Source organism: Hemibagrus wyckioides, linkage group LG04 (genome assembly GCF_019097595.1).
Source record: "Hemibagrus wyckioides isolate EC202008001 linkage group LG04, SWU_Hwy_1.0, whole genome shotgun sequence".
Taxonomy (NCBI): domain Eukaryota; kingdom Metazoa; phylum Chordata; class Actinopteri; order Siluriformes; family Bagridae; genus Hemibagrus; species Hemibagrus wyckioides.
In genome coordinates this window covers 31,025,146-31,050,126 of record NC_080713.1, presented here as the reverse complement: position 1 = coordinate 31,050,126, position 24,981 = coordinate 31,025,146, and the positions used below count along the sequence as shown (strand labels likewise).

Below are 24,981 nucleotides of genomic sequence, written 5' to 3'. Positions count from 1 at the left end.
TGTGTGTCATGTACTGACGGTTTGTGCACGTGTGTGTGTGTGTCATGTACTGACGGTTTGTGCACGTGTGTGTGTCATGTACTGACGGTTTGTGCACGTGTGTGTGTCATGTACTGACGGTTTGTGCACGTGTGTGTGTGTCATGTACTGACGGTTTGTGCACGTGTGTGTGTGTCATGTACTGACGGTTTGTGCACGTGTGTGTGTGTGTCATGTACTGACGGTTTGTGCACGTGTGTGTGTGTGTCATGTACTGACGGTTTGTGCACGTGTGTGTGTGTCATGTACTGACGGTTTGTGCACGTGTGTGTGTGTGTACTGACGGTTTGTGCACGTACTGACGGTTTGTGCACGTGTGTGTGTGTCATGTACTGACGGTTTGTGCACGTGTGTGTGTGTCACGTACTGACGGTTTGTGCACGTGTGTGTGTGTCACGTACTGACGGTTTGTGCACGTGTGTGTGTGTCACGTACTGACGGTTTGTGCACGTGTGTGTGTGTGTGTCATGTACTGACGGTTTGTGCACGTGTGTGTGTGTCACGTACTGACGGTTTGTGCACGTGTGTGTGTGTGTCACGTACTGACGGTTTGTGCACGTGTGTGTGTGTCACGTACTGACGGTTTGTGCACGTGTGTGTGTGTGTCACGTACTGACGGTTTGTGCACGTGTGTGTGTGTCACGTACTGACGGTTTGTGCACGTGTGTGTGTGTCACGTACTGACGGTTTGTGCACGTGTGTGTGTGTCACGTACTGACGGTTTGTGCACGTGTTTGTGTGTGTCATGTACTGACGGTTTGTGCACGTGTGTGTGTGTGTCACGTACTGACGGTTTGTGCACGTGTGTGTGTGTCACGTACTGACGGTTTGTGCACGTGTGTGTGTGTCACGTACTGACGGTTTGTGCACGTGTGTGTGTGTCACGTACTGACGGTTTGTGCACGTGTGTGTGTGTGTCATGTACTGACAGTTTGTGCACGTGTGTGTGTGTGTCACGTACTGACGGTCTGTGCACGTGTGTGTGTGTCACGTACTGACGGTTTGTGCACGTGTGTGTGTGTGTCACGTACTGACGGTTTGTGCACGTGTGTGTGTGTCACGTACTGACGGTTTGTGCACGTGTGTGTGTGTGTCATGTACTGACGGTTTGTGCACGTGTGTGTGTGTCACGTACTGACGGTTTGTGCACGTGTGTGTGTGTCACGTACTGACGGTTTGTGCACGTGTGTGTGTGTGTCACGTACTGACGGTTTGTGCACGTGTGTGTGTGTGTCATGTACTGACGGTTTGTGCACGTGTGTGTGTGTGTCATGTACTGACGGTTTGTGCACGTGTGTGTGTGTGTCATGTACTGACGGTTTGTGCACGTGTGTGTGTGTCATGTACTGACGGTTTGTGCATGTGTGTGTGTGTCATGTACTGACGGTTTGTGCACGTGTGTGTGTGTGTCACGTACTGACGGTTTGTGCACGTGTGTGTGTGTCACGTACTGACGGTTTGTGCACGTGTGTGTGTGTGTCACGTACTGACGGTTTGTGCACGTGTGTGTGTGTGTCACGTACTGACGGTTTGTGCACGTGTGTGTGTGTGTCATGTACTGACGGTTTGTGCACGTGTGTGTGTGTGTCACGTACTGACGGTTTGTGCATGTGTGTGTGTGTCACGTACTGACGGTTTGTGCACGTGTGTGTGTGTCACGTACTGACGGTTTGTGCACGTGTGTGTGTGTCACGTACTGACGGTTTGTGCACGTGTGTGTGTGTGTCACGTACTGACGGTTTGTGCACGTGTGTGTGTGTGTCACGTACTGACGGTTTGTGCACGTGTGTGTGTGTCACGTACTGACGGTTTGTGCACGTGTGTGTGTGTGTGTCATGTACTGACGGTTTGTGCACGTGTGTGTGTGTGTCATGTACTGACGGTTTGTGCACGTGTGTGTGTGTGTCATGTACTGACGGTTTGTGCACGTGTGTGTGTGTGTCATGTACTGACGGTTTGTGCACGTGTGTGTGTGTGTCATGTACTGACGGTTTGTGCACGTGTGTGTGTGTCACGTACTGACGGTTTGTGCATGTGTGTGTGTGTCACGTACTGACGGTTTGCGCACGTGTGTGTGTGTCATGTACTGACGGTTTGTGCACGTGTGTGTGTGTCACGTACTGACGGTTTGTGCACGTGTGTGTGTGTCACGTACTGACGGTTTGTGCACGTGTGTGTGTGTGTCATGTACTGACGGTTTGTGCACGTGTGTGTGTGTGTCATGTACTGACGGTTTGTGCACGTGTGTGTGTGTCACGTACTGACGGTTTGTGCATGTGTGTGTGTGTCACGTACTGACGGTTTGTGCACGTGTGTGTGTGTCACGTACTGACGGTTTGTGCACGTGTGTGTGTGTCATGTACTGACGGTTTGTGCATGTGTGTGTGTGTCATGTACTGACGGTTTGTGCACGTGTGTGTGTGTGTCACGTACTGACGGTTTGTGCACGTGTGTGTGTGTCACGTACTGACGGTTTGTGCACGTGTGTGTGTGTGTCATGTACTGACGGTTTGTGCACGTGTGTGTGTGTCACGTACTGACGGTTTGTGCACGTGTGTGTGTGTGTCACGTACTGACGGTTTGTGCACGTGTGTGTGTGTCACGTACTGACGGTTTGTGCACGTGTGTGTGTGTCACGTACTGACGGTTTGTGCACGTGTGTGTGTGTGTCACGTACTGACGGTTTGTGCACGTGTGTGTCACGTACTGACGGTTTGTGCACGTGTGTGTGTGTGTCATGTACTGACGGTTTGTGCACGTGTGTGTGTGTGTCATGTACTGACGGTTTGTGCACGTGTGTGTGTGTGTCATGTACTGACGGTTTGTGCACGTGTGTGTGTGTCATGTACTGACGGTTTGTGCACGTGTGTGTGTGTCACGTACTGACGGTTTGTGCACGTGTGTGTGTGTCACGTACTGACGGTTTGTGCATGTGTGTGTGTGTCATGTACTGACGGTTTGTGCATGTGTGTGTGTGTCATGTACTGACGGTTTGTGCACGTGTGTGTGTGTCACGTACTGACGGTTTGTGCATGTGTGTGTGTGTCACGTACTGACGGTTTGTGCACGTGTGTGTGTGTCACGTACTGACGGTTTGTGCACGTGTGTGTGTGTGTCATGTACTGACGGTTTGTGCACGTGTGTGTGTGTCACGTACTGACGGTTTGTGCACGTGTGTGTGTGTCACGTACTGACGGTTTGTGCACGTGTGTGTGTGTCACGTACTGACGGTTTGTGCACGTGTGTGTGTGTGTCACGTACTGACGGTTTGTGCACGTGTGTGTGTGTCACGTACTGACGGTTTGTGCACGTGTGTGTGTGTGTCACGTACTGACGGTTTGTGCACGTGTGTGTGTGTCACGTACTGACGGTTTGTGCACGTGTGTGTGTGTCACGTACTGACGGTTTGTGCACGTGTGTGTGTGTGTCACGTACTGACGGTTTGTGCACGTGTGTGTCACGTACTGACGGTTTGTGCACGTGTGTGTGTGTGTCATGTACTGACGGTTTGTGCACGTGTGTGTGTGTGTCACGTACTGACGGTTTGTGCACGTGTGTGTGTGTGTCATGTACTGACGGTTTGTGCACGTGTGTGTGTGTGTCATGTACTGACGGTTTGTGCACGTGTGTGTGTGTTTCACGTACTGACGGTTTGTGCATGTGTGTGTGTGTCACGTACTGACGGTTTGTGCACGTGTGTGTGTGTCACGTACTGACGGTTTGTGCACGTGTGTGTGTGTCACGTACTGACGGTTTGTGCACGTGTGTGTGTGTGTCACGTACTGACGGTTTGTGCACGTGTGTGTGTGTGTCACGTACTGACGGTTTGTGCACGTGTGTGTCACGTACTGACGGTTTGTGCACGTGTGTGTGTGTGTCATGTACTGACGGTTTGTGCACGTGTGTGTGTGTGTCATGTACTGACGGTTTGTGCACGTGTGTGTGTGTGTCATGTACTGACGGTTTGTGCACGTGTGTGTGTGTGTCATGTACTGACGGTTTGTGCACGTGTGTGTGTGTGTCATGTACTGACGGTTTGTGCATGTGTGTGTGTGTCATGTACTGACGGTTTGTGCACGTGTGTGTGTGTGTCACGTACTGACGGTTTGTGCACGTGTGTGTGTGTCACGTACTGACGGTTTGTGCACGTGTGTGTGTGTGTCACGTACTGACGGTTTGTGCACGTGTGTGTGTGTGTCATGTACTGACGGTTTGTGCACGTGTGTGTGTGTGTCACGTACTGACGGTTTGTGCACGTGTGTGTGTGTCACGTACTGACGGTTTGTGCACGTGTGTGTGTGTCACGTACTGACGGTTTGTGCACGTGTGTGTGTGTCACGTACTGACGGTTTGTGCACGTGTGTGTGTGTGTCACGTACTGACGGTTTGTGCACGTGTGTGTGTGTCACGTACTGACGGTTTGTGCACGTGTGTGTGTGTGTCACATACTGACGGTTTGTGCACGTGTGTGTGTGTCACGTACTGACGGTTTGTGCACGTGTGTGTGTGTCACGTACTGACGGTTTGTGCACGTGTGTGTGTGTGTCACGTACTGACGGTTTGTGCACGTGTGTGTGTGTCACGTACTGACGGTTTGTGCACGTGTGTGTGTGTGTCATGTACTGACGGTTTGTGCACGTGTGTGTGTGTCACGTACTGACGGTTTGTGCACGTGTGTGTGTGTTTCATGTACTGACGGTTTGTGCACGTGTGTGTGTCATGTACTGACGGTTTGTGCACGTGTGTGTGTGTGTCATGTACTGACGGTTTGTGCACGTGTTTGTGTGTGTCATGTACTGACGGTTTGTGCACGTGTGTGTGTGTCATGTACTGACGGTTTGTGCACGTGTGTGTGTGTGTCATGTACTGACGGTTTGTGCACGTGTGTGTGTGTCATGTACTGACGGTTTGTGCACGTGTGTGTGTGTGTCATGTACTGACGGTTTGTGCACGTGTGTGTGTGTCATGTACTGACGGTTTGTGCACGTGTGTGTGTGTCATGTACTGACGGTTTGTGCACGTGTGTGTGTGTCGTACTGACGGTTTGTGCACGTGTGTGTGTGTCATGTACTGACGGTTTGTGCACGTGTGTGTGTGTGTCACATACTGACGGTTTGTGCACGTGTGTGTGTGTCATGTACTGATGGTTTGTGCACGTGTGTGTGTGTGTCACGTACTGACGGTTTGTGCACGTGTGTGTGTGTCATGTACTGACGGTTTGTGCACGTGTGTGTGTGTGTCACGTACTGACGGTTTGTGCACGTGTGTGTGTGTCACGTACTGACGGTTTGTGCACGTGTGTGTGTGTGTCACGTACTGACGGTTTGTGCACGTGTGTGTGTGTGTCACGTACTGACGGTTTGTGCACGTGTGTGTGTGTCATGTACTGACGGTTTGTGCACGTGTGTGTGTGTGTCACGTACTGACGGTTTGTGCACGTGTGTGTGTGTCATGTACTGACGGTTTGTGCACGTGTGTGTGTGTGTCATGTACTGACGGTTTGTGCACGTGTGTGTGTGTGTCATGTACTGACGGTTTGTGCACGTGTGTGTGTGTGTCATGTACTGACGGTTTGTGCACGTGTGTGTGTGTGTCATGTACTGACGGTTTGTGCACGTGTGTGTGTGTCATGTACTGACGGTTTGTGCATGTGTGTGTGTGTCATGTACTGACGGTTTGTGCACGTTTGTGTGTCATGTACTGACGGTTTGTGCACGTGTGTGTGTGTGTCATGTACTGACGGTTTGTGCACGTGTTTGTGTGTGTCATGTACTGACGGTTTGTGCACGTGTGTGTGTGTGTCATGTACTGACGGTTTGTGCACGTGTGTGTGTGTCATGTACTGACGGTTTGTGCACGTGTGTGTGTGTGTCATGTACTGACGGTTTGTGCACGTGTGTGTGTGTGTCATGTACTGACGGTTTGTGCACGTGTGTGTGTGTCATGTACTGACGGTTTGTGCACGTGTGTGTGTGTCATGTACTGACGGTTTGTGCACGTGTGTGTGTGTCATGTACTGACGGTTTGTGCACGTGTGTGTGTGTGTCATGTACTGATGGTTTGTGCACGTGTGTGTGTGTGTCACGTACTGACGGTTTGTGCATGTGTGTGTGTGTCATGTACTGATGGTTTGTGCACGTGTGTGTGTGTGTCACGTACTGACGGTTTGTGCACGTGTGTGTGTGTCATGTACTGACGGTTTGTGCACGTGTGTGTGTGTGTCACGTACTGACGGTTTGTGCATGTGTGTGTGTCATGTACTGACGGTTTGTGCACGTGTGTGTGTGTGTCATGTACTGACGGTTTGTGCACGTGTGTGTGTGTCATGTACTGACGGTTTGTGCACGTGTGTGTGTGTGTCATGTACTGACGGTTTGTGCACGTGTGTGTGTGTGTCATGTACTGACGGTTTGTGCACGTGTGTGTGTGTGTGATTAAGATTCTGATGACTAAGGGAATATGTAACCCCACCCCATCAAACCACCTCATCGGATGAAAGGGGGGTGGGATATTGTGACGGATACGTTTTTCGGATCGGTTGAAAAGGGGCGGGACATTGTGATGTGGACGATTCTGATTGGTTGAAAGGGGCGGGATAACGTGACGTGGACGATTCTGATTGGCTGTCAGACCTGTCAAAATCGGTTTGATTAAATATACGCCATAACTGTCTCTCATATTACTCTGCATTTAGGTCTTTTACACTTTAAAACACAAAACATCTCAGTGAACTGTACTTTAGTGCGACAAAGGTATTTTACATTTCAATTTCCACTGCTGTTAACATGACAGTCATGTATAACATGAACTGAAGAAAAGATGCTGCACTACACAATGTTGTACCAACAATACGGTACATCAAGAGGCTCAAACAACCAGGGGCGGGTCTATGTGGTGCCCAGGGGTGCCCCCCCCCATAAGATGTCTTTCAATTGCCTTGTTTTGTGGCCAATTAGTCTTTAGTGTCTGCTGGAGTTCACGATTCAAAATAGATTCAAAAAGAGAAATGTCAATGCTGTCGCTTTTAGCCTTTTTTTTGTGGCACCCACTTTTGAAGCACTGACATTGTTCTAGACACACCTCTGCAAATAACGCTAAAGGTATTTGAATCTGTTTTAACACAACAGTGTCATAGTGTCATCTTGTGGACAACACAATATACTGCCTTTTATAGGCATGAAAAAATCTAATCTAGATTTAGAAATAGCTGCATTTGTGGCATATCTAACATCTTTTGGGAGATCTTCTGGTTAGCATGAATTAGTTTTTCAACCCTTATAGTCAGGGGCGTGTATAGCGCATTGTCAGTGGGGGGTGGGGGCATGCTGGGACACTGATCGGTGAATATCATGTAAAATCATCTGAAACAAAATGGTCAATAATTATAGAAGTGTAGAATCATTTATACATCTTCTGGTGAAGAAGTGAATCATTGTATGCAGATGGGACACAGATTGTAGACATAAAATCTTTTCTAAATTGATTTGGAAAACACACTTTGAATATTTTTAACCATGTGAGGGATTCAATATGCATCTTGAATTTATGAGATAAAATAACAAAAGAACATTTCCTTTCTATTCTATAGAGGAACTGGGAAAAGACCAAATTCTTCTGTATCCAGCTGTGTGTCTTTTAAGAGTGACCAGTCCAAGCCACTTTCCATCAACTTTGAAGATGCCTCTCAGGAAAGGTATGGTTGTCTTCCTATAGCTCCTCATTATTTGTTTCATAATACCCATCTTTCAAAACTATTTCCCCTAAAATGAAACTGTTAGCCTCATTGTAAAGTCTAGTTTTGTACTGATTTTAGAACTCCATCATGCAGGGGAGATAATTCTACTGCCCGTAATTAGTTAAAGTGACTGTGATTAACAGGGGAGAGCGAGTTTGCCATCCTTCCCACTTAGAGTGCACCATTAAGCTTCTATGGTCTTGCAGCCAGTAATAGTTTGGGCATTGCATGCATTCAGTGAACTTTTTGCAGGAAGATTAACTTAACATACAGAAATTTGTCTTCAGACAGTCTTAAATAATTGTTAACTGAGGTTTAAAATTATTGTTAAATGAACCTCCCTGAGGAGGTACGGATCCCAAATTTTAATCCATTCACATCCAGTGTGTGTTTAATTTAACACAATAAACAGACAGCAGATACAGACAGTAGCTAATTATTTTAAATAACCCAACAAATTTGCAAGACTTGACTCATGATACAAACAATAATATATCACCAGTCCAAATTACAGGGTCATCACCCTGGCATAGCTCAGAAGTGCAGTTTAATATTTGTAGTTTTAGGATAGGAACAACACTCTCAGCACTCAGCACTCTTGGCTGATAACACAAGATCACTACCCTTCTATCAACTGCCTTGTGGCTTTTGCCTTTGCCCAGCCTGTTTTATTCACTTGTAGGACAATTTCCAAACCTGTTCCATATCATATGGAATTTAGTTTAATATGGGTTTCACAGGTTAGGTTGATAACCTAGTGTGCACTCTTGGTTAATTTTCTAAATCTGCCTGACCTGTCGTTGTCGTAGCAGACAATAACAATACATTGCAACAGACAAAATAAACACAGAAAGCTGATGATATACCAATAAATGAGAATGTAATAGGTGTGTTAGATTGCAAGTGCATTTAGTGGTTTATTAAGATTGTCCACACTATTGTATCCATCATAATACTGTTTTGTGAATGAGAATTATCATTGCAGCTCTTCCTGAATCCAACAATCATTCTTTCTTTTGTGTGTATGAGTATGGTTTATTACGTACAATTGCACAATCATACTTCTTTCTAATCTTTAGAACTGAAGAAAGACCAAATTCTCCTTTACCCAGCCATGTGTCCTTTAAGAGTGACCAGTCTAAGCCACTCTCTATCAACTTTAAAGATGAAACAGGCTCTCAGGAAAGGTATTGTTGTCTTCCTCAATGTTCATCATAATATCATCTTCAGACACAACTTTATAAACAAATTAACACAATAGAATTGCTAACCTAATTGTGAAGTTGGGAAGATGTGCTTTGTAATAAGTGATTCTACTACTAATTGTATCTTGGCTAGTTTGGACATTGAACAAGATTTTTTTGTTGTTGATGGTAACCAGAAAAAAAAGCATCTATACTGACATAGATGGAGCAGTAAAGCAAGAGCTGTGAATTAGAGGTGAATTCAGTGTATCCAGTAGTAATTTCCATGTTGTCTGAAAAGCTGTCCTACTTGACTCCCAGGCAAGCTAGTTGCTAGCACAGGACTGGGGACAACTGTGGAAACAGAACACTTATCCAACCCGTTAGATCATCCATGTGCAAAAGCTATACCTTTAATCATCTACAGGTATGCCTACAGATTAGATGCAGGAGCATCATCCAACATGAGGGAGCTCAAGGACAGAAGAAGTGGCACCTAACAATGTCCTGATATTTTGATTTTCCAAATAAATTTGGAAGCCTCCAGCTTTGTCTTCCGAAAGCAGCTTGTGCATGTTGGTGTTGATTGTCTGTTTTCTTGGTCTCAGAATAGGGCAAAAGAACATATGTAAAGACTATGTATTTAAAAGGTGTATGCATCCATGGCCCCACACGGTCAGCTCTCGAGGGAGCTGACTGCTTGCATTTCAAGTGGTTTCCACTTTGTAAGCTTTGTTCATGCTTGCCAGTTTTCTCCAGTCAAACACCTGTGCCATGTGGATTGAGTTCTGTGTATAATGATGCAATGCATCAGCTTGGGTCATGGGGGTTGCAGGTTGAGTTATGCCAAGTTCACACTGAAAGAAGAAAAAGAAAACAAGAAAAAGAAATAGCCTTTATTTGTCACATATACATTACAGCACAGTGAAATTCTTTCTTCACATATCACATCCTTGGAGGTTGGGGTCAGAGCGCAGGGTCAGCTATGATACAGCGACCCTGGAGCAGAGAGGATTAAGGGCCTTGCTCAAGGGTCCAGCAGTGGCAACTTGGCAGTGCTGGGGCTTGAACCCCTCAACCCAGAGCACTTGAGCCACACCGTCCATCTGCTGCTGCTCGATTTTAGCCCTAATTTTTAGTCATAAAAAAATGTAGTTATATTTTAAACATAAATAAAGCAGGAACATTTGCTTAAGGGCGGCACGGTGGTTAGCACATTCGCCTCACACCTCACTCGCGCTCACTGTGTGTGGAGTTTGCATGTTCTCCCTGTGCTTGGTGGGTTTCCTCCAGGTGTTCTGGTTTCCTCCCACAGTCTAGAGACATGCTACTAGGCTGATTGGAGTCTCTAAATTGCCTCTAGTGTGTGAATGAGTGTGTGCATGTGCCCTGCGAAGGGTTGGCACTCATTCCAGGGTGTATCCTGCCTTGATGCCTGATAATGCCTGATGATGCCTGAGATCCTCGCACAGGTGAGGATAGATTGGATAAGCGGTAGACAATGAAATGAAAAAAAACATTTGCTTGACCAGCCGCAGCAGCAAAATTATTTATTTGTTCCCTACACAGACAATTTGGATTGCAAACTTCTTGCAGGGTACCATTTCCTGGTTGTGCACGAGAACTCTGATCTCACGTGTGATCGTTATTTTCTTATTATTTCTCGCATACATTCGGTTGTGAAATGCAGTTTACAGACCAGACAGAGTTGTTGGCGATTTTTCCTGTTGCACAGTATGTAATCCCCTATTGCTGATCCATCGTGCAATGTGAACACAGCAGTGACTGAATGCTTCCCCAGATAGTCGTGCATTGTAAAAACAACCGAGATCTGACCACTTTGAAAATCATGCAGTGTGCATTGTTTTCAGGAGCTCACTTTGGGACTTTGCCTGGTCATGCAGCTGCATTTTGGAGCCTCTGCAAATGGTCCAAAATGCAGTTGTGCAAACTGTTTTCAACCTGCCCAAGTTCTCACACACCACCCCACTGCATCACTCCCTCCACTGGCTTTCGGTAGCTGCATCAGATTCAAAATACTGATTCTTGCCTAACGTTAACGTTAGCCAAGAATGTTGACATGTAAGATTCATCATGTGGAAATTCTGAAGTATACAGATCTGAATAATATTTACGAAAAATAGAATGAATTTCATGGGGGTTCACTGTAATTTCTTGTGATGATTTCCTAATCTTTGGAATAAGCTGAGATGCTGATTTACTTTTTAACTATTGGGCAAGAAGATGACCTGCCTTTTCACCGTGTCCGTAAAACCTGGCCCGAGCAAAAACTAAGTTTTTCTCTCTATAGCTCTGCCATTGCGGCCTTAGCATACTGCTGATCATTTTCCTGCATAGATTTGATAAGTTTCTCCTGTGCTTGTTTTCTTTCTTTATTACGTGAGGCAGAGTACGATATAATTTCTCCCTTTATTACAACCTTAAATGTCTCCCATAATAGTGACGGTGATATAGAGTCTGTTTTATTAGTTAGTAGAAAATTGTCAATTGCATGATGTATGAATTGACAGAAGTTTGCATCTGAGAGTAAAATTGTGTTTAGTCTCCATGCTGGTTGCATTGGGTAGTTATAAGAAAAAACAAATATCTAGAATTACGGGGGTGTGTCTGATTCGACTATAGCAGAGCATTCAATGATTTTTATTGCCGGGATAAGCCTTTGTCACAACCCTCACAGAGCCAGAACACCAGAGAGAGCCGTCGCCCGAATATTGACTGCCATGAACTCATTTCCGGTTCTCTAGAGCTTTTAAGCAGTGTGCTCCCTGTGTTCCATGTGTATCATTTCCTTGTGTCACGTACCAAGCCTTGAGTCATTGCTGTATGGTTTACCTCGTGTATGATCCTTGCCTGCCTTGCTTATTGACTACGAGTTCGGTTTTGTGTTTTGGTTTCTGTTACAGTGTGTTTGCTTTCTGGGTCTTGACCCTTTTGATATCCCATATCGATACCGACTTTTGCCTGTCGATTTTGTGAATAAAGATCTGTGAATGGATTCTACTACGCAAGCCTCGCGTGCTTCATTACAGCCTTTTATCAGTGAAGAAATAATCTATGCTTGAGTACGTCTGATGGACATGGGAAAAGCAAAAGAATTATTTTTTATCAGGAAATAAAAACCTCCATGGATCCACACAGCCAATTTGAGTCATGTATCCAGAACAAATCTGAGCCATTTTTAAAAGAGGTACAGTTTTAGGGCTGGAACGATCCATAGCTGTATCCATCACACAATTCAAATCCCCACCAAATATAAGATGGTAAGTGTTTAAATCTGGTAACAAGGAAAATATTTTTTACAGAAAGTTAACATCATCCCAGTTGGGTGCATACACACTGACCAGGACCACTGGTCTGTTGAATAGATGGACAGATACAATAATTTATCATCCTTGGGGATCAGATATCATACCAGATGCAGTAAATTGTACTTTTTTTATGAATTATAATGGCTGCACCCCTAGTCCTGTGGTTAAAGCCGGAGTGGTAGACTTGGCCAACCCAAGTTTTTCGAAGTTGGGTATGATCTTAAATACATAGGTGTGTTTCCTGTAGAAAGGCTATTTCCGTTTTTAGTCTCTTTATATGCGTAAATATGCGAGTTCTTTTCACTGGTCCATTTAACCCTCTAACAGTCCAGCTAATAAGCATACTGCTGACCCTCCGGTACTTTTAACTTTATTGTCTATTGCTTATTGATAACTGTCCGTATGCCCAAATATTGTATCCACAATAAAATGTATCCTCTTTCTGTGACTGAAAACCGGGATTGTGTATTGTATTGTATGCCCCCCCCCCATTACAGGGTCCTCTTTTTGGCATCTCCTGATCTCTAGCTTTGTTATTGCAGGGAAAGCATCTGTTCCAACTCTCCATTTTCAGCTGTAACGGTATTCTCTTTTGGCTTACTAACCTCTGCTGGCTGTCTCTCAGATCTATTTCCACTGTCCTGGTCTTGTTACACAGGGGAGATCCACTGTGGGCAGGACTGTAGAGTTTTTGTAGACTTCTTGTCTGGACATTGTTGACAGTGCATCAGCATTAGCATTACACTTTCCCTGTCTATACTCAATGTCAAAATCAAACATGGCAAGCTGTGATGCACAATGCTGGCCTGTAGCATTCAGTTTTGCTGGTCATAAAATTTTTCAGTGAAAGCCAAGAACAAGTTGTATGCTGGATAGCATGTTTCTGGTGGACTCAATCGCCAACTCACATAGGTGATTACCTGTTCTGACCCATCTTAAATTTGTGCAAGACCTGTCCCAAGCCCCTTCCTTGATGCATTAGTTTGTAACAGAAATAGTATACTGTAGTTGGGTTAGCCCAAAACCGGGGCTGTTGATAGCCTCTCCTTCAAACCTTCAAAAGCTGCATCACATTCATTTGACCATTTGCTCTCCATATACTGGGGCTGGCTAGCCATGACTTGACATATGGCAGATGCCACTCCCCCCTTTACAGACACTCAGGACCAGGAGAGTATCCAGAAGGACAGTTCTAGGATTGACAACTACATTCTTCTCAGACATATTCAGAAGACAGACAGGAAATTATCCCTTTTTCACATTTCACATGGTGTGTTCCTGGTTGGGGTCATTGTGGGCTGGCTTGAGTAGGGAAACATGGAACGTAGGGGAGATACAGTAGGTTGATGGGAGTTGTAGTTGATATGTGACCAGATTAATCTGTCGAGTGACCTTGAACCGACCAATAAACCTTGGGCTTAACTTGCAACAGGTAAGTTTCAACCAAAGATGTTGAAATTGTTGGTGAGGGTGTCTACGGTGGCATATGTGCACTCTCCCAAACAGCTTGGCTTTGTTGTATCCAGTTGTTGATGGCTAGAACATGAGAGCGTTCACTAGACCAAGGGAACAAAGGTGGTTGCTAGCCAAATACACATTAAAATGGCATTAGGCCTGTAGATGAGTGGGTGAATGAATTCTGGGTATACTCTGCCTACAGTATGGGAGAAACTCATTCCTACGATGCTGCTCTCTGTTGCAAATATGTTCTGAGGTAATGGCCAATTTCTTTGTTGAGCCTCTCCACTTGCCCATTAGCTTGGGGGTGATAGCTCAATGTAAGGCTGACATTGTTACAGAGGTGGTGGCAGAATGACTTCCAGACTTGGGAGATGAACTGTGTTCCCCTGTCAGATACTATGTCCTCTGGGATGCCATACACTCTGAACACTTGGTGGAATAAAGCTTTGGAGGTTTCCATGGCGGTGGGCAGTTTCTTCAGGGATATCAGACAACACGCCTTGGAGAACCAATTGGTAACTGCCAGAATGGTGGTGTAACCACTAGAACTGGGTAGATTGGTGATGAAGTCAACTGTAAGGGTGAGACCATGGCAGTGGCTATAAAAGTCCCACTGGGAATTAGTGGCTAGTTTTGGCTTGGGGACCAGCTTGGCAGACTTTGACAGGTATTTCCATGTTTTTGGTAAGCGAAGGCCACCAGAAGGCATTTTAGACCAGGTTTATGGTTCGGCGTATACCAGGGTGGCCTGAGCTGGGCACTGTGTAGGTCCACTGAATCACCTGCTGATATAACCTGGTGGGAACATATTGCTTATCAAGAGGCAGATAGGTGGTGGAGATTCAGACTGTTGCGCTTGATGTAATCCTTCCATTAAGTTCCACTGGATCGGGGCAAGCAGAATGGACAGTGGTAAGATGGGTTCTGGACCTGTGGGTTGGTATATTGGATCATGACAGCTAGAGAGGGCTTCAGCCTTACTATTTTTTACACTAGGTTGATAAGTCACTGTGAAATGGAATTGAGTGAAGAACAAAGCCCACTTAGTATGGCCTGGTGGTTTGGCATGCTTTATGTATTCAAGACATAAAGAATACATCATGTCGTCCATGATGACTTGAAATGTATGCCAGGCCCCCTCCAGCCAATGTCACTATTCCTCCAGAGTTCCTTTTATGGATGACTGTTGCCCAACATCATAGATTGCCTCTGCAGGTGTTAATTTCCAGGAGTAGAATGCACAGGAGTAAAGTTTTCATGGGTTTGCCATGGCGCTTAGAAAGCAACACTTCTACTACAAATGGTAAATTGGGGTCGGGGTGTTGTGGTAAAGCTTGTTTGTCTGTTGAATGCTGCTACAGAAACTTTGGTTCAATGGATTTTCTTTGGGCTGCACCACAGAAGTAAGATGATGGGTGCGGCTACTAAACTGTAGTACCTAATGAAATGGCAGTAGAAATTTCTACCTTTGACCTTACTTTGACCCATCTCCACTCTACCTTGTGGGATGACATAGCTGAGAAATGTGATAGTATCTCTGTGGAATTCACACTTTTCCACTTTGACATATAGTTGGTGTTGTGCAAGGCGTGAGAGGAACAAGTACATACATTAAGAGTGTGTTCTTCCATGGTGGCAATCAGTCAATGAGTAAACCAGTCAATGTAAGTGATCACATAGTGGTTGAGCATGTCCTTGAAAATTTTGTTGATGAAAGACTGACGTATGGCATCACTATGTACTTGTAGTGCCCCCAGGTGGTGTGAAAGCCCGTTTTCCATTTGTCTCCCTCCTTGGTGCGTATGGGGTTAAAAGCAACTATAAAGTCCGATTTGGTGAAGAGACGTGCTTTGCGAAGCTGTTCTAGTGCTACTGGGACCAGTGGAAAGGGAAATGGGTAACAGACTGTGATAACATTCAGATCCTGATAATCTATGCAAGGTCGGAGACAGCCATCCTTCTTATTCACAAAAAAGAAACCAGCAGCTGCAGGAGAGGTAGATGGCCGTATATATCCAATTGCTAGGGCTTCTTCAATATAATCATCCATGGCCTTGCTTTCAGGAATGGATGAAAAGTAAACTCTACACTTGGGGGGCATAGCATTAAGTACTGGGTCAATTGCACAGTTCTTTGGGCTCTGAGGATGTACTGCAGTAGTTTTTTCTCTGCTGAAAATTTCTTAAGTCTTGGTGTACTGCAGGGACCATTGCTGGTTTTTAGGAGACAGGGCTTTCTATGGAGGTAGTGAGACAGGGGTGGAGATCTGCTTTTGCATACAGTGGCTTAAACAGTAGGGCGACCATTGAGTGAGATCTTTGTCCTGTTGCTGGTTGTGTAGTCAGAGCCAGGGAAAAGTCGGGCAAGGGTTCCCTCTGGCGGTTTGATGAGGATATAGCATGTAATGACGTTACAGTAAATAACTAGAATGTATTAAGTAGATTGCTTTAGAATATATTTGGTTTCTCTGTTCTAGTAGAACTGAGGAAAGGCCAAATTCTCCTGAATCCAGATGTGTGTCCTTGAAGAGTGACCAATCAAAACCACTCTCTATAAACTTCAAAGGGGGGAGAGAATCTCAGGAAAGGTACTGTTGTCTTCCTCTTGCTCATCATAATCTCATTTTCAGATGCATCTTCAGAAAGTTTCCCAAATTGGTTTAGTTATTATTAGTTTGGTCAATTAATAGGATCAGTATCTGCTCAATACATTGTCCCAGTCTGCAAGAAAGACAGAGTGCAGTGTTTATTCTTGAAATAGCACTAGAATACATAAAAAAACTGTAATGCAGTTCAAAATGACAAGCCACAGATAATCCACAGCAGAGGTCAAAGGTGATCTGAAATAGACAGGTAATAAATGTAAAAAATATACAGTGTAAACAGAAATAAAGCACCTTCACAGAAAGATGCAATGTACACAAAAAGCATAATCACATTTAAATTTATAATCATAGAAACATAGAATTTTACTAACACTTTGTGTTGATAAGGGGAATTCCAGTGTACATGAAGGATTCAGAAGATGTCCTGAAGTATGATTGTAACGTTAAAAGCTAAATCACATTTTTCTATACTGTTTCACAGATCAGAGAATAGGCCAAAATCTTCTGTATCTGGATGCCTTTCCTTGAAGAGTGACCAATCAAAGCCACTCTCTATCAACTTTAAAGAGGGAAGAGAATCTCAGGAAAGGTACTGTTGCCTTCCTCTTGCTCACAATCATCTAGTCTTCAGATGCATCTTCAGAAAGTTTGCCAAATTGGAATTGGTAAAGGATTTAATGATTTAGTCAGTTAATAGGATCAGTATCTGCTTATGACATTGTCCCAATCTGCAAGAAAGACAGTGCAGTGTTTATTTTGTAATAGCACAAGAATACATTAAAGTACATTAAAGCTTATTTCAATATTGGTCTCTTGCTATTCTTTTAGACAAAATTCCTCCCCAGCTAGACAGCTCAAGCAAACACCCAGCACTGACAAAACAACAGGGGGACAATTTATTGAAAGGTATAACTATTTTTTCTCTTTGAATTCTGCTCTTTATTAGTCTAAATATTAATCTGCTAATTAAAAATCATTTATTTTCAATGCAGTGATCATTCTGTCACTGAGGCTCCTCTGAAACTCAAATTAGAAAAGAAGAAGACAGACTTTCTCTACAACATCTTCAATGTGAGACTTAAAACATGCTTCTATGATTTCATCATAACCTTTCAGAAACCACTGGTGATATATGTTTTAGATGATCAGTCAAAAAAAAAAAAACGTTGTCACTTTAAGGCCTAGTTTAATAATGAAATCTAGAACAGAATAGCAGTATGGACTGATAAAATAGTCCTAAATGTGCAGAACAGACCATGAGGTTTGCTAAGCTGTAAAGTCTCTAAAATGGATTAAAAACAAATTAATCCTAATGTATTTAAATGGCACCTCAGTTATTGGAAGTAGCCCAAGTGAAGATAAAAGTGATTTCCATTGAAAGTAAGACATCAGCATCTCTGTCTAGATGTACCTGCCTGCTGTATTTACAACTTTTTTCACTCATAAAGAATTAAAGAAAATATTATAATTTTGGATGACAAACAAATTGTTGATGTTTAACATAAATGGTTCTACATTTAATTTTCTCTCTGTTTTGTGAAGGATCTAGAAAATAAAATGATTGTATTTATAAAACATGAGCTGGAGATGTTTAAGAAGTTTCTAAGAAAAGAAAACACAAAATATTACCAAGATGTGAGGGATGATCTGTGGAGTGTTAAAGAAGCAGCTCTTGATATGGCATTGTACTTTCTGAAGTTGATGGAACACAATGACCTCGCTGATGCACTCCAAGGTAAGAGATCAACAGAAGACATGCGCATGATGTATACTAATACAGAACATATTCATTGATTTAATTGTTGTATATTTTTGTTGTGTTTTTCATGATTATATAATAAGATGCCTTAATAGAAGTTCAGCAGCGTGCACTCAAATTAAAACTGTGTAAGAAAAACAATCATGTATGTGAAGGAATTGCAAAGCAAGGCGAGTCCAACATTCTCAACAAGATCTACACAGATCTGTACATCACTGCAGGTGAAAGTGGACAAATAAAAGAACAACATGAAGTGAGACAAATTGAAAAGCAAAAAACTAGTGTGAAAGTTGAAGAAACTCAATTGGAGCAAGAACAGCAAATTGAATGCAAGAACATATTTGAACCATCACCTGGAGAAGAAAAACCCATCAGAAGTGTGGTGACACAGGGGGTCGCTGGTATCGGAAAATCCATCTGTGTGCAGAAGTTTGTTCTAGACTGGGCTGAAGGGAAAGAATATCAGGACATCAAGTTCATATTTCCACTTCCTTTCAGAGAACTGAACCTGAAAGAAAAAGAAAAATGCAGCTTGAGGGACGTCATCTATCAATTTTTTCCAGAAACAAAAGGAATGAGATTCACAGACAGGTATAAAGTCATGTTCATCTTTGATGGCCTGGATGAGTGTCGACTTCCTCTAACATTCCATGAAAATGAGAAGCTGACTGATGCATCAATGCCAGCCTCACTGGACACTATAATGACAAACCTCATTGAAGGAAATCTGCTTCCATCTGCTCTCATCTGGATAACCACTCGACCAGCAGCAGCTGCTAAGATCCCTGCTGAACATGTGGACCGGGTCACAGAGGTGCGTGGCTTCAATGATGTACAAAAGGTGGAGTACTTCAGGAAGAAAATCAGTGATGAGAGTCTGGCCAACAGAATCATTGATCATATTAAAGGATCAAGAAGCCTCTTCATCATGTGTCATATTCCAGTCTTCTGCTGGATTTCAGCCACTGTACTTGAGAGGATTTTGGGAAGATCAGACAGTGAAGACATTCCACAGACTCTGACGGAGATGTACACATGTTTTCTGATCTTTCAGACCGTACAGGGGGACAAGAAATACAATAGAAATAATGCCTCAGACACTCGATGGGATAAAGAGGGAATTCTTTCATTGGGAAAGCTTGCCTTTAGTCACCTGGAAAAAAACAACCTGATTTTCTATGCAGAAGATCTAGAAGCCTGTGAAATTGATTCTAATAAGATAGCAGTGTACTCAGGAGTGTGCACTCAGGAGACTGGCAGATTTCTAGGCACAGTTTTCAGCTTTGTGCATCTCAGCATTCAGGAGTTCATTGCTGCTTTGTTTACATATACATGTGTCCGAAATGAAAACAAGAATGTTTTTGAACAATCAGAAGAGATAAAAGAAACACAAGTTATTGATTTACTAAAGGTTACAGTGGACAAAGCCTTACAGTGTGACAATGGACACTTGGATCTTTTCCTCCGCTTCCTTCTGGGCCTCTCAGTGGAGTCTAATCAGAAGCTCATTCGAGGTCTACTGACACACACAGGAAGCAGCTCTGACTGCAGAAAGGATATAGTTCTCCACATCAAGTCCAAACTTGATGAAAATATATCTCCAGAGAGATCAATCAATCTGTTCTACTGTCTGAAAGAGTTAAATGATGATACTCTAGTGAAAGAGATCCAAAACCGTCTGAGCTCAGGTCCTCTCTCTGAAGCTGAACTCTCACCTGCTCACTGGTCTGCTCTGGTCTTTGTGTTGCTGACCTCAGAGGAGGATCTGGAAGTGTTTGAGCTACAGAAGTTCATAAAGTCAGATGAATGCTTTAAGAGACTACAAGCAGTTGTCCAAGAAGCCACAAAAGCTCTGTAAGTAAACCCTGTTTCTCCATTCAGCTTGTTTTGACCCCCTAAAGCTTGGCCTTAGGTACATTGATGGTACACTAATTTGCCATAAACACAGTGAACCTGACTCATAACTTGACATGAACATAAGCTACTGATAAGTTAGGTATAGAGTGGTGCAACTAAAGACAGATGACTTTATTCAATGTGAAAATCTCCTTTCAGTCTCAGTGAGTGTAACCTGACAGAGAGAAGCTGCTCGATTTTACACACAGTTCTCAGCTCAGAATCCTCCAAGCTGACTGAGGTGGATCTGAGCAGTAATCCTCTGGAGGACTCAGGAGTGAAGCTGCTTTGTGCTGGACTGAAGAGTCCAAACTGTAAACTGGAGACACTCAGGTCAGTTCATCTTTTCTGTTAAGAGGATTTTACCAAAAAAGTTGTTTGTATCTCCAAGTGAATAGTGAATGAAGTGTTTGGAAAAGGATTTCAGGTTAATGGTTAAATACAACTTATATGTACAAATGATCGAGAAAACTATATTAATTCATAATACAAATCAAATACTGAAATAATGATGATCTAAAAAGCAGTAACGATGCTGTATGCAGTACATCAACTGATGAAAAAAAATCACAGTGTGAATCCTGTCAAAAAGAAAAGATTAGATTTCATGGTGTAATCTCCTTCATAATTAAGCAACAATGGTTTTTGACCTCTTAGTCTTTCAGACTGCAGTATAACAGAGGAAGGATACACTGCTCTGGCTGAAGCTCTGAAATCATCTCACCTGATAGAGCTGGATCTCAGAGGGAACGACCCTGGAGCATCAGGAGTGAAGCTGCTCACTGATTTACTACAGGATCAAAAGTTAAAGACACTGAGGTGAGGAAATTATCACAAATATTGCAAAGAAATTTTATTAATACATTTTCCAAAAAAAGCTTACGTAATGTGTTTCTATTGCTCTTTGATTAAACCAAAATACTACAACAAGCCATACTTAATATAAAACTGTTAAGTTTTAAAAATGTTGTCTTTTCTTACAGACTGTTGAAAAGTCCTGAAGCAGAGGAAGCCTGTAAACATCTGACAGTTGTTCTAAATACAAACCCCTTACTGCAGAGAGAACTGGATCTGAGTGGAAAAATAAAAGGAGACTCAGGAGTGAAGCAGCTCTCTGCTCTACTGAAGGATTCACACTGCAGACCTGAGACACTGATGTATGTATTATAATTCTATTTTATAAATTGCTGCTTGCAGCCATGTTTATTATGATTAAACTAAAATTTGGCATCTTCCCTTAGGCTAAAGGACTGTAGTATTAGAGAAGGTGGTTGTTCTGCTTTGACTTCATCTTTTCATTCAAATCCTGCACACATAAGAGAGATGGATCTGAGTGAGAATAAATTTGGAAACTCTGGAGTGCAGAAGCTTTGTGCACTGCTGCAACATCAGTCCTGTAACCTGCAGATACTGAGGTGAGCTTCTGCTTCTGCTCTTTAGCAAGAGCTCCTGATTTGTACATGGGAAATGCAAACAAATGCCTTACATCTTGAATATACAAGTCTTAAATGGTCTTGGTATTATAGGCATATTATATTGTATAAATGTTTATCAGACAATTATAATAATGCAGCCAAATATTCTGTATATCTTTAAAGACTTTCAGACTGCAGTATAACAGAGGAAGGATACACTGCTCTGGCTGAAGCTCTGAAATCATCTCACCTGATAGAGCTGGATCTCAGAGGGAACGACCCTGGAGCATCAGGAGTGAAGCTGCTCACTGATTTACTACAGGATCCAGACTGTACACTGAACACACTGAGGTGAGGAAATTCTATAAATAAGTATGTATAAAAAACATGTGTTGTTTTTTCTTAATTCAGGTCCCTAACATTTTGTTATTCTAACAAACAGATTGTATAATGATATATGTCTCTATTGATTTGAACTACTGATATAGTCAAATTTTTTTTTGAAAGATAAAAATATTTTTTAAAAATGTATGACTTCAATTAGTTCACAATGCTAGATAATGCTGTTGATTTTGATTGGAGTCCACATTTTTCCCAGGCTTTTGAAATGTCACAAAGCAGTGGAAGCCTGTGATTCTCTGACTGAGGTTCTGGGTAAAAACCCCTTACTGCAGAGAGAACTGGATCTGAGTGGAAAAATAAAAGGAGACTCAGGAGTGAAGCAGCTCTCTGCTCTACTGAAGGATCCACACTGCAGAGCTGAGACACTGATGTGTGTACATTAAATTTTTATTATTATAAGATTGTCATTTATTTAAATATACTAAGTAATATTTTGTACAGTTGTATAAAATGAATCCTGAGAGAGTTAAATCTACACTACAGATTTTACTGTGTGAGGCCATATGTACTTGATTCTTGGGTAAAGAAGGGGCAGAACTGTCAGTGACTTGTTGGTGATTTACACATTGTCCTTGTCAGACTTATCTGGTAAACCCAGGAGAACTTTCTCTTGAGTTGCAGTGTCCGAAAGGAAGGACCTTGAACTGTCAGAGGCCCCCATTTGTGCGGAAGTTTTTGGAGCAGATTCGTGAGACACTTGCCAGTAACTGCTCATCAAATCTAGGGTTGAAAACCAGGACAAACCAGCCACTAAGTCAATGGACTCATCCACTCTGGGAAGGGGATATGAATCCTTCTTTGTAACTTTATTGAGCTGACTATGAAGAACCACCATCTGGAACTATTTTTCAATGGTACCATGATAACTGCCGAAACCCATGGGCTCTCTGAAGGCTCAACTATCCCTGCCCGTAGCATATTCTCCAATTCCTTTCCACCACTGTGTGACGGGCCAGGGGAAGACGGCGTGGTCTTACTTTTATCGGATTGGCATCTCCTGTGTCAATAACATGCTGCACTAAATGGTTTAGTCCCACCTCATTCTAATTTAGAGCAAAAATGTTTTTGAAGTCCTAAAGGGCGTCCCACAAGCACACCTTTTGTTGCTCCCTTAAGCCAGCACAGTTTTTGGATCAAATGTCTCTCACAGCTGCAAGCCGAGTCCCAATCTTGTCAGAACGCATCCTAATCTGTTTTACCAGAGAAACATTTTAATAGCACAAATGTCTGAATCTCTGGTGTATACACTGGGGGACTGGGGGCCGCCATGATTGTTTACATCCTGTGTCACCACGTCATAGCGAGAGTGCGGCACAAAAGCCAGCATATGCACTGTCATTTCTGCTCCATTTTATTGAAGCACAAATTTACTGAGTGAAGCGACAAGGGGCGCGAAGCCAGCTTCCACAGCTTGTAACATGATACCCTCACTGTTTTTGCCTGCCTCTCTCAATGCCCAGAGTGGATTTGTCGCCTGGACGTACATCCACAAACACTCGCTTTTTACTTAAATGCTCTTCTCCGGTATTTCTTGTTTCACTTTCGCCCTCATGCTATAATCCATCTCAGCGGGAAATGCTCCGTTCTTGTGTTGAAGTCCGTCACTTCTGACACCAAATGTAGCATTCAATACTAATATAACCGGACAGAACTTTTATCATTTTATGCCTTTATTCAAGAACCGTAGGGTTGCTGTTCTGGCTGCCACCTATGCCATACAAAACAGCCAAACAAAAATAGCTAGCTGCCCTTGCTAACCTGCCAGATAACTCTGCCCCCTTGAACTCACCCCTCACTATTAAAGAGAACATGAACTAACAGCTCGAACCAGCTCTTATTAATTAACAACACTTAACATCCTCACACTAATTAGTGTCTTCAACATTGTAATGACATTACAACATTAGAAAGGATATTTACATTTAATGAATGTTTTGTTAAGACAAATCATACTTTTGGCAGTGTATGTGTCAATAGAAACATAAATTAAGAAATAAAACAGTGTACTTTTGTTGCCTGAATTTTTATGAAGTTGTATGCATTGTGGTTGAATTCCTTAAAAAAGTGGGGGACCTTTTTCTTTTTAGACTTACTGATTGTGGTCTAACAATGGAAAGCTGTATAACTCTGGCTGAAGTTCTCAGTTCATATCCCTGTTTTCTAACTGAGTTGGACCTGAGTAACAACAGACTACAGAAAGAAGGTGTCCAGCAATTATCTGAAGGACTGAAGAATCAAAGCTGTAATCTGAAGATATTAAGGTACAGTAATATTAGTCTATTTAACCAGTGTAATAGTCCCACTGCTAAGAAAAGAATAAGAAAAGATAAGATAATAAGAAAAGAGTGACACATATTTACTGTTTCTTAAGAGTATATCAGGCACATCTGTATGCCATGATTCTTTTTAACTATAATGTAAAAAAAGGTAACAGACTCCACTTCTTTTAAGTACAGTTATTGTTATTTATGATAGTGTCACTAATATAGATTTTTATTTAAATGGTTAAGGCTTTCCATCAGTGCTTTCATGTATCATGTCCTGGACAGCACACCACCAGTGAGCATGACAAATACACACCACAAGTGAACCACAGCACAAGATAGATGGGGGAAACTCCACTACCATAGAGTCAGCTGGCCACTTGCTTAGCCCTCAGCTTCTATCCAACCAAGGAGAGGAAACAAGTATTAACAAGGACTCCACAATTAGCTTATATCAACTTTCTGTTAAGTAATCCACAACTACTAATCTCTTCTGGTTCTGGGACCAAATGTTTGGAAACCTGGCTGCAACCTCATTGGCCCACTGTAACTACAAGAAACGACAGACACACAATCACAGTAGTAACCCGTGGGCCAACAACATAGATTAGTTAGTTTAGATAACTAGTCTAATCTATAACATAGATTTAGATAACATAGATAACATAGATAGTTTAGATAACATAGATTAGTTACTTTTTTTCTTTTAATGTTGAAACATTAAAAGAAAAAAAGGAGAGTAACGAAAATAAAATAAGAACAAGAAGTTTATTTTTGTTGTATTTTTTTGTTGTAATTCTCATTTACATGTAGGCTAAAGAAAACTATGTCAAATGTTTACACAGATTGTTTCATCAATGCTCATTACACCAGATGCTTTGTTTTGACCATC

At 42.7% G+C, this 24,981-nt stretch overlaps 1 protein-coding gene across 7 annotated transcripts in view; it reads left to right on the top strand.

Annotated features, from left to right (window-relative positions):
* Positions 1–24,981, top strand: part of LOC131351772 (protein NLRC5-like) — a 57,146-nt gene that overhangs the window by 14,547 nt on the left and 17,618 nt on the right. For 5 of the 7 annotated variants that reach the window (XM_058387349.1, XM_058387345.1, XM_058387344.1 and 2 more), the window contains 15 exons: positions 7,628–7,732; positions 8,854–8,961; positions 16,225–16,335; positions 16,835–16,942; positions 17,182–17,259; positions 17,346–17,424; positions 17,896–18,088; positions 18,196–19,966; positions 20,168–20,341; positions 20,666–20,827; positions 20,992–21,165; positions 21,250–21,423; positions 21,607–21,774; positions 22,022–22,195; positions 23,913–24,086. In XM_058387349.1, coding sequence (XP_058243332.1) covers positions 7,628–7,732; positions 8,854–8,961; positions 16,225–16,335; positions 16,835–16,942; positions 17,182–17,259; positions 17,346–17,424; positions 17,896–18,088; positions 18,196–19,966; positions 20,168–20,341; positions 20,666–20,827; positions 20,992–21,165; positions 21,250–21,423; positions 21,607–21,774; positions 22,022–22,195; positions 23,913–24,086 — 3,753 coding nt within the window. The remainder of the gene's footprint in view (positions 1–7,627; positions 7,733–8,853; positions 8,962–16,224; positions 16,336–16,834; positions 16,943–17,181; positions 17,260–17,345; positions 17,425–17,895; positions 18,089–18,195; positions 19,967–20,167; positions 20,342–20,665; positions 20,828–20,991; positions 21,166–21,249; positions 21,424–21,606; positions 21,775–22,021; positions 22,196–23,912; positions 24,087–24,981) is intronic. The other 2 variants (XM_058387347.1, XM_058387350.1) reach the window with 2 other exon arrangements.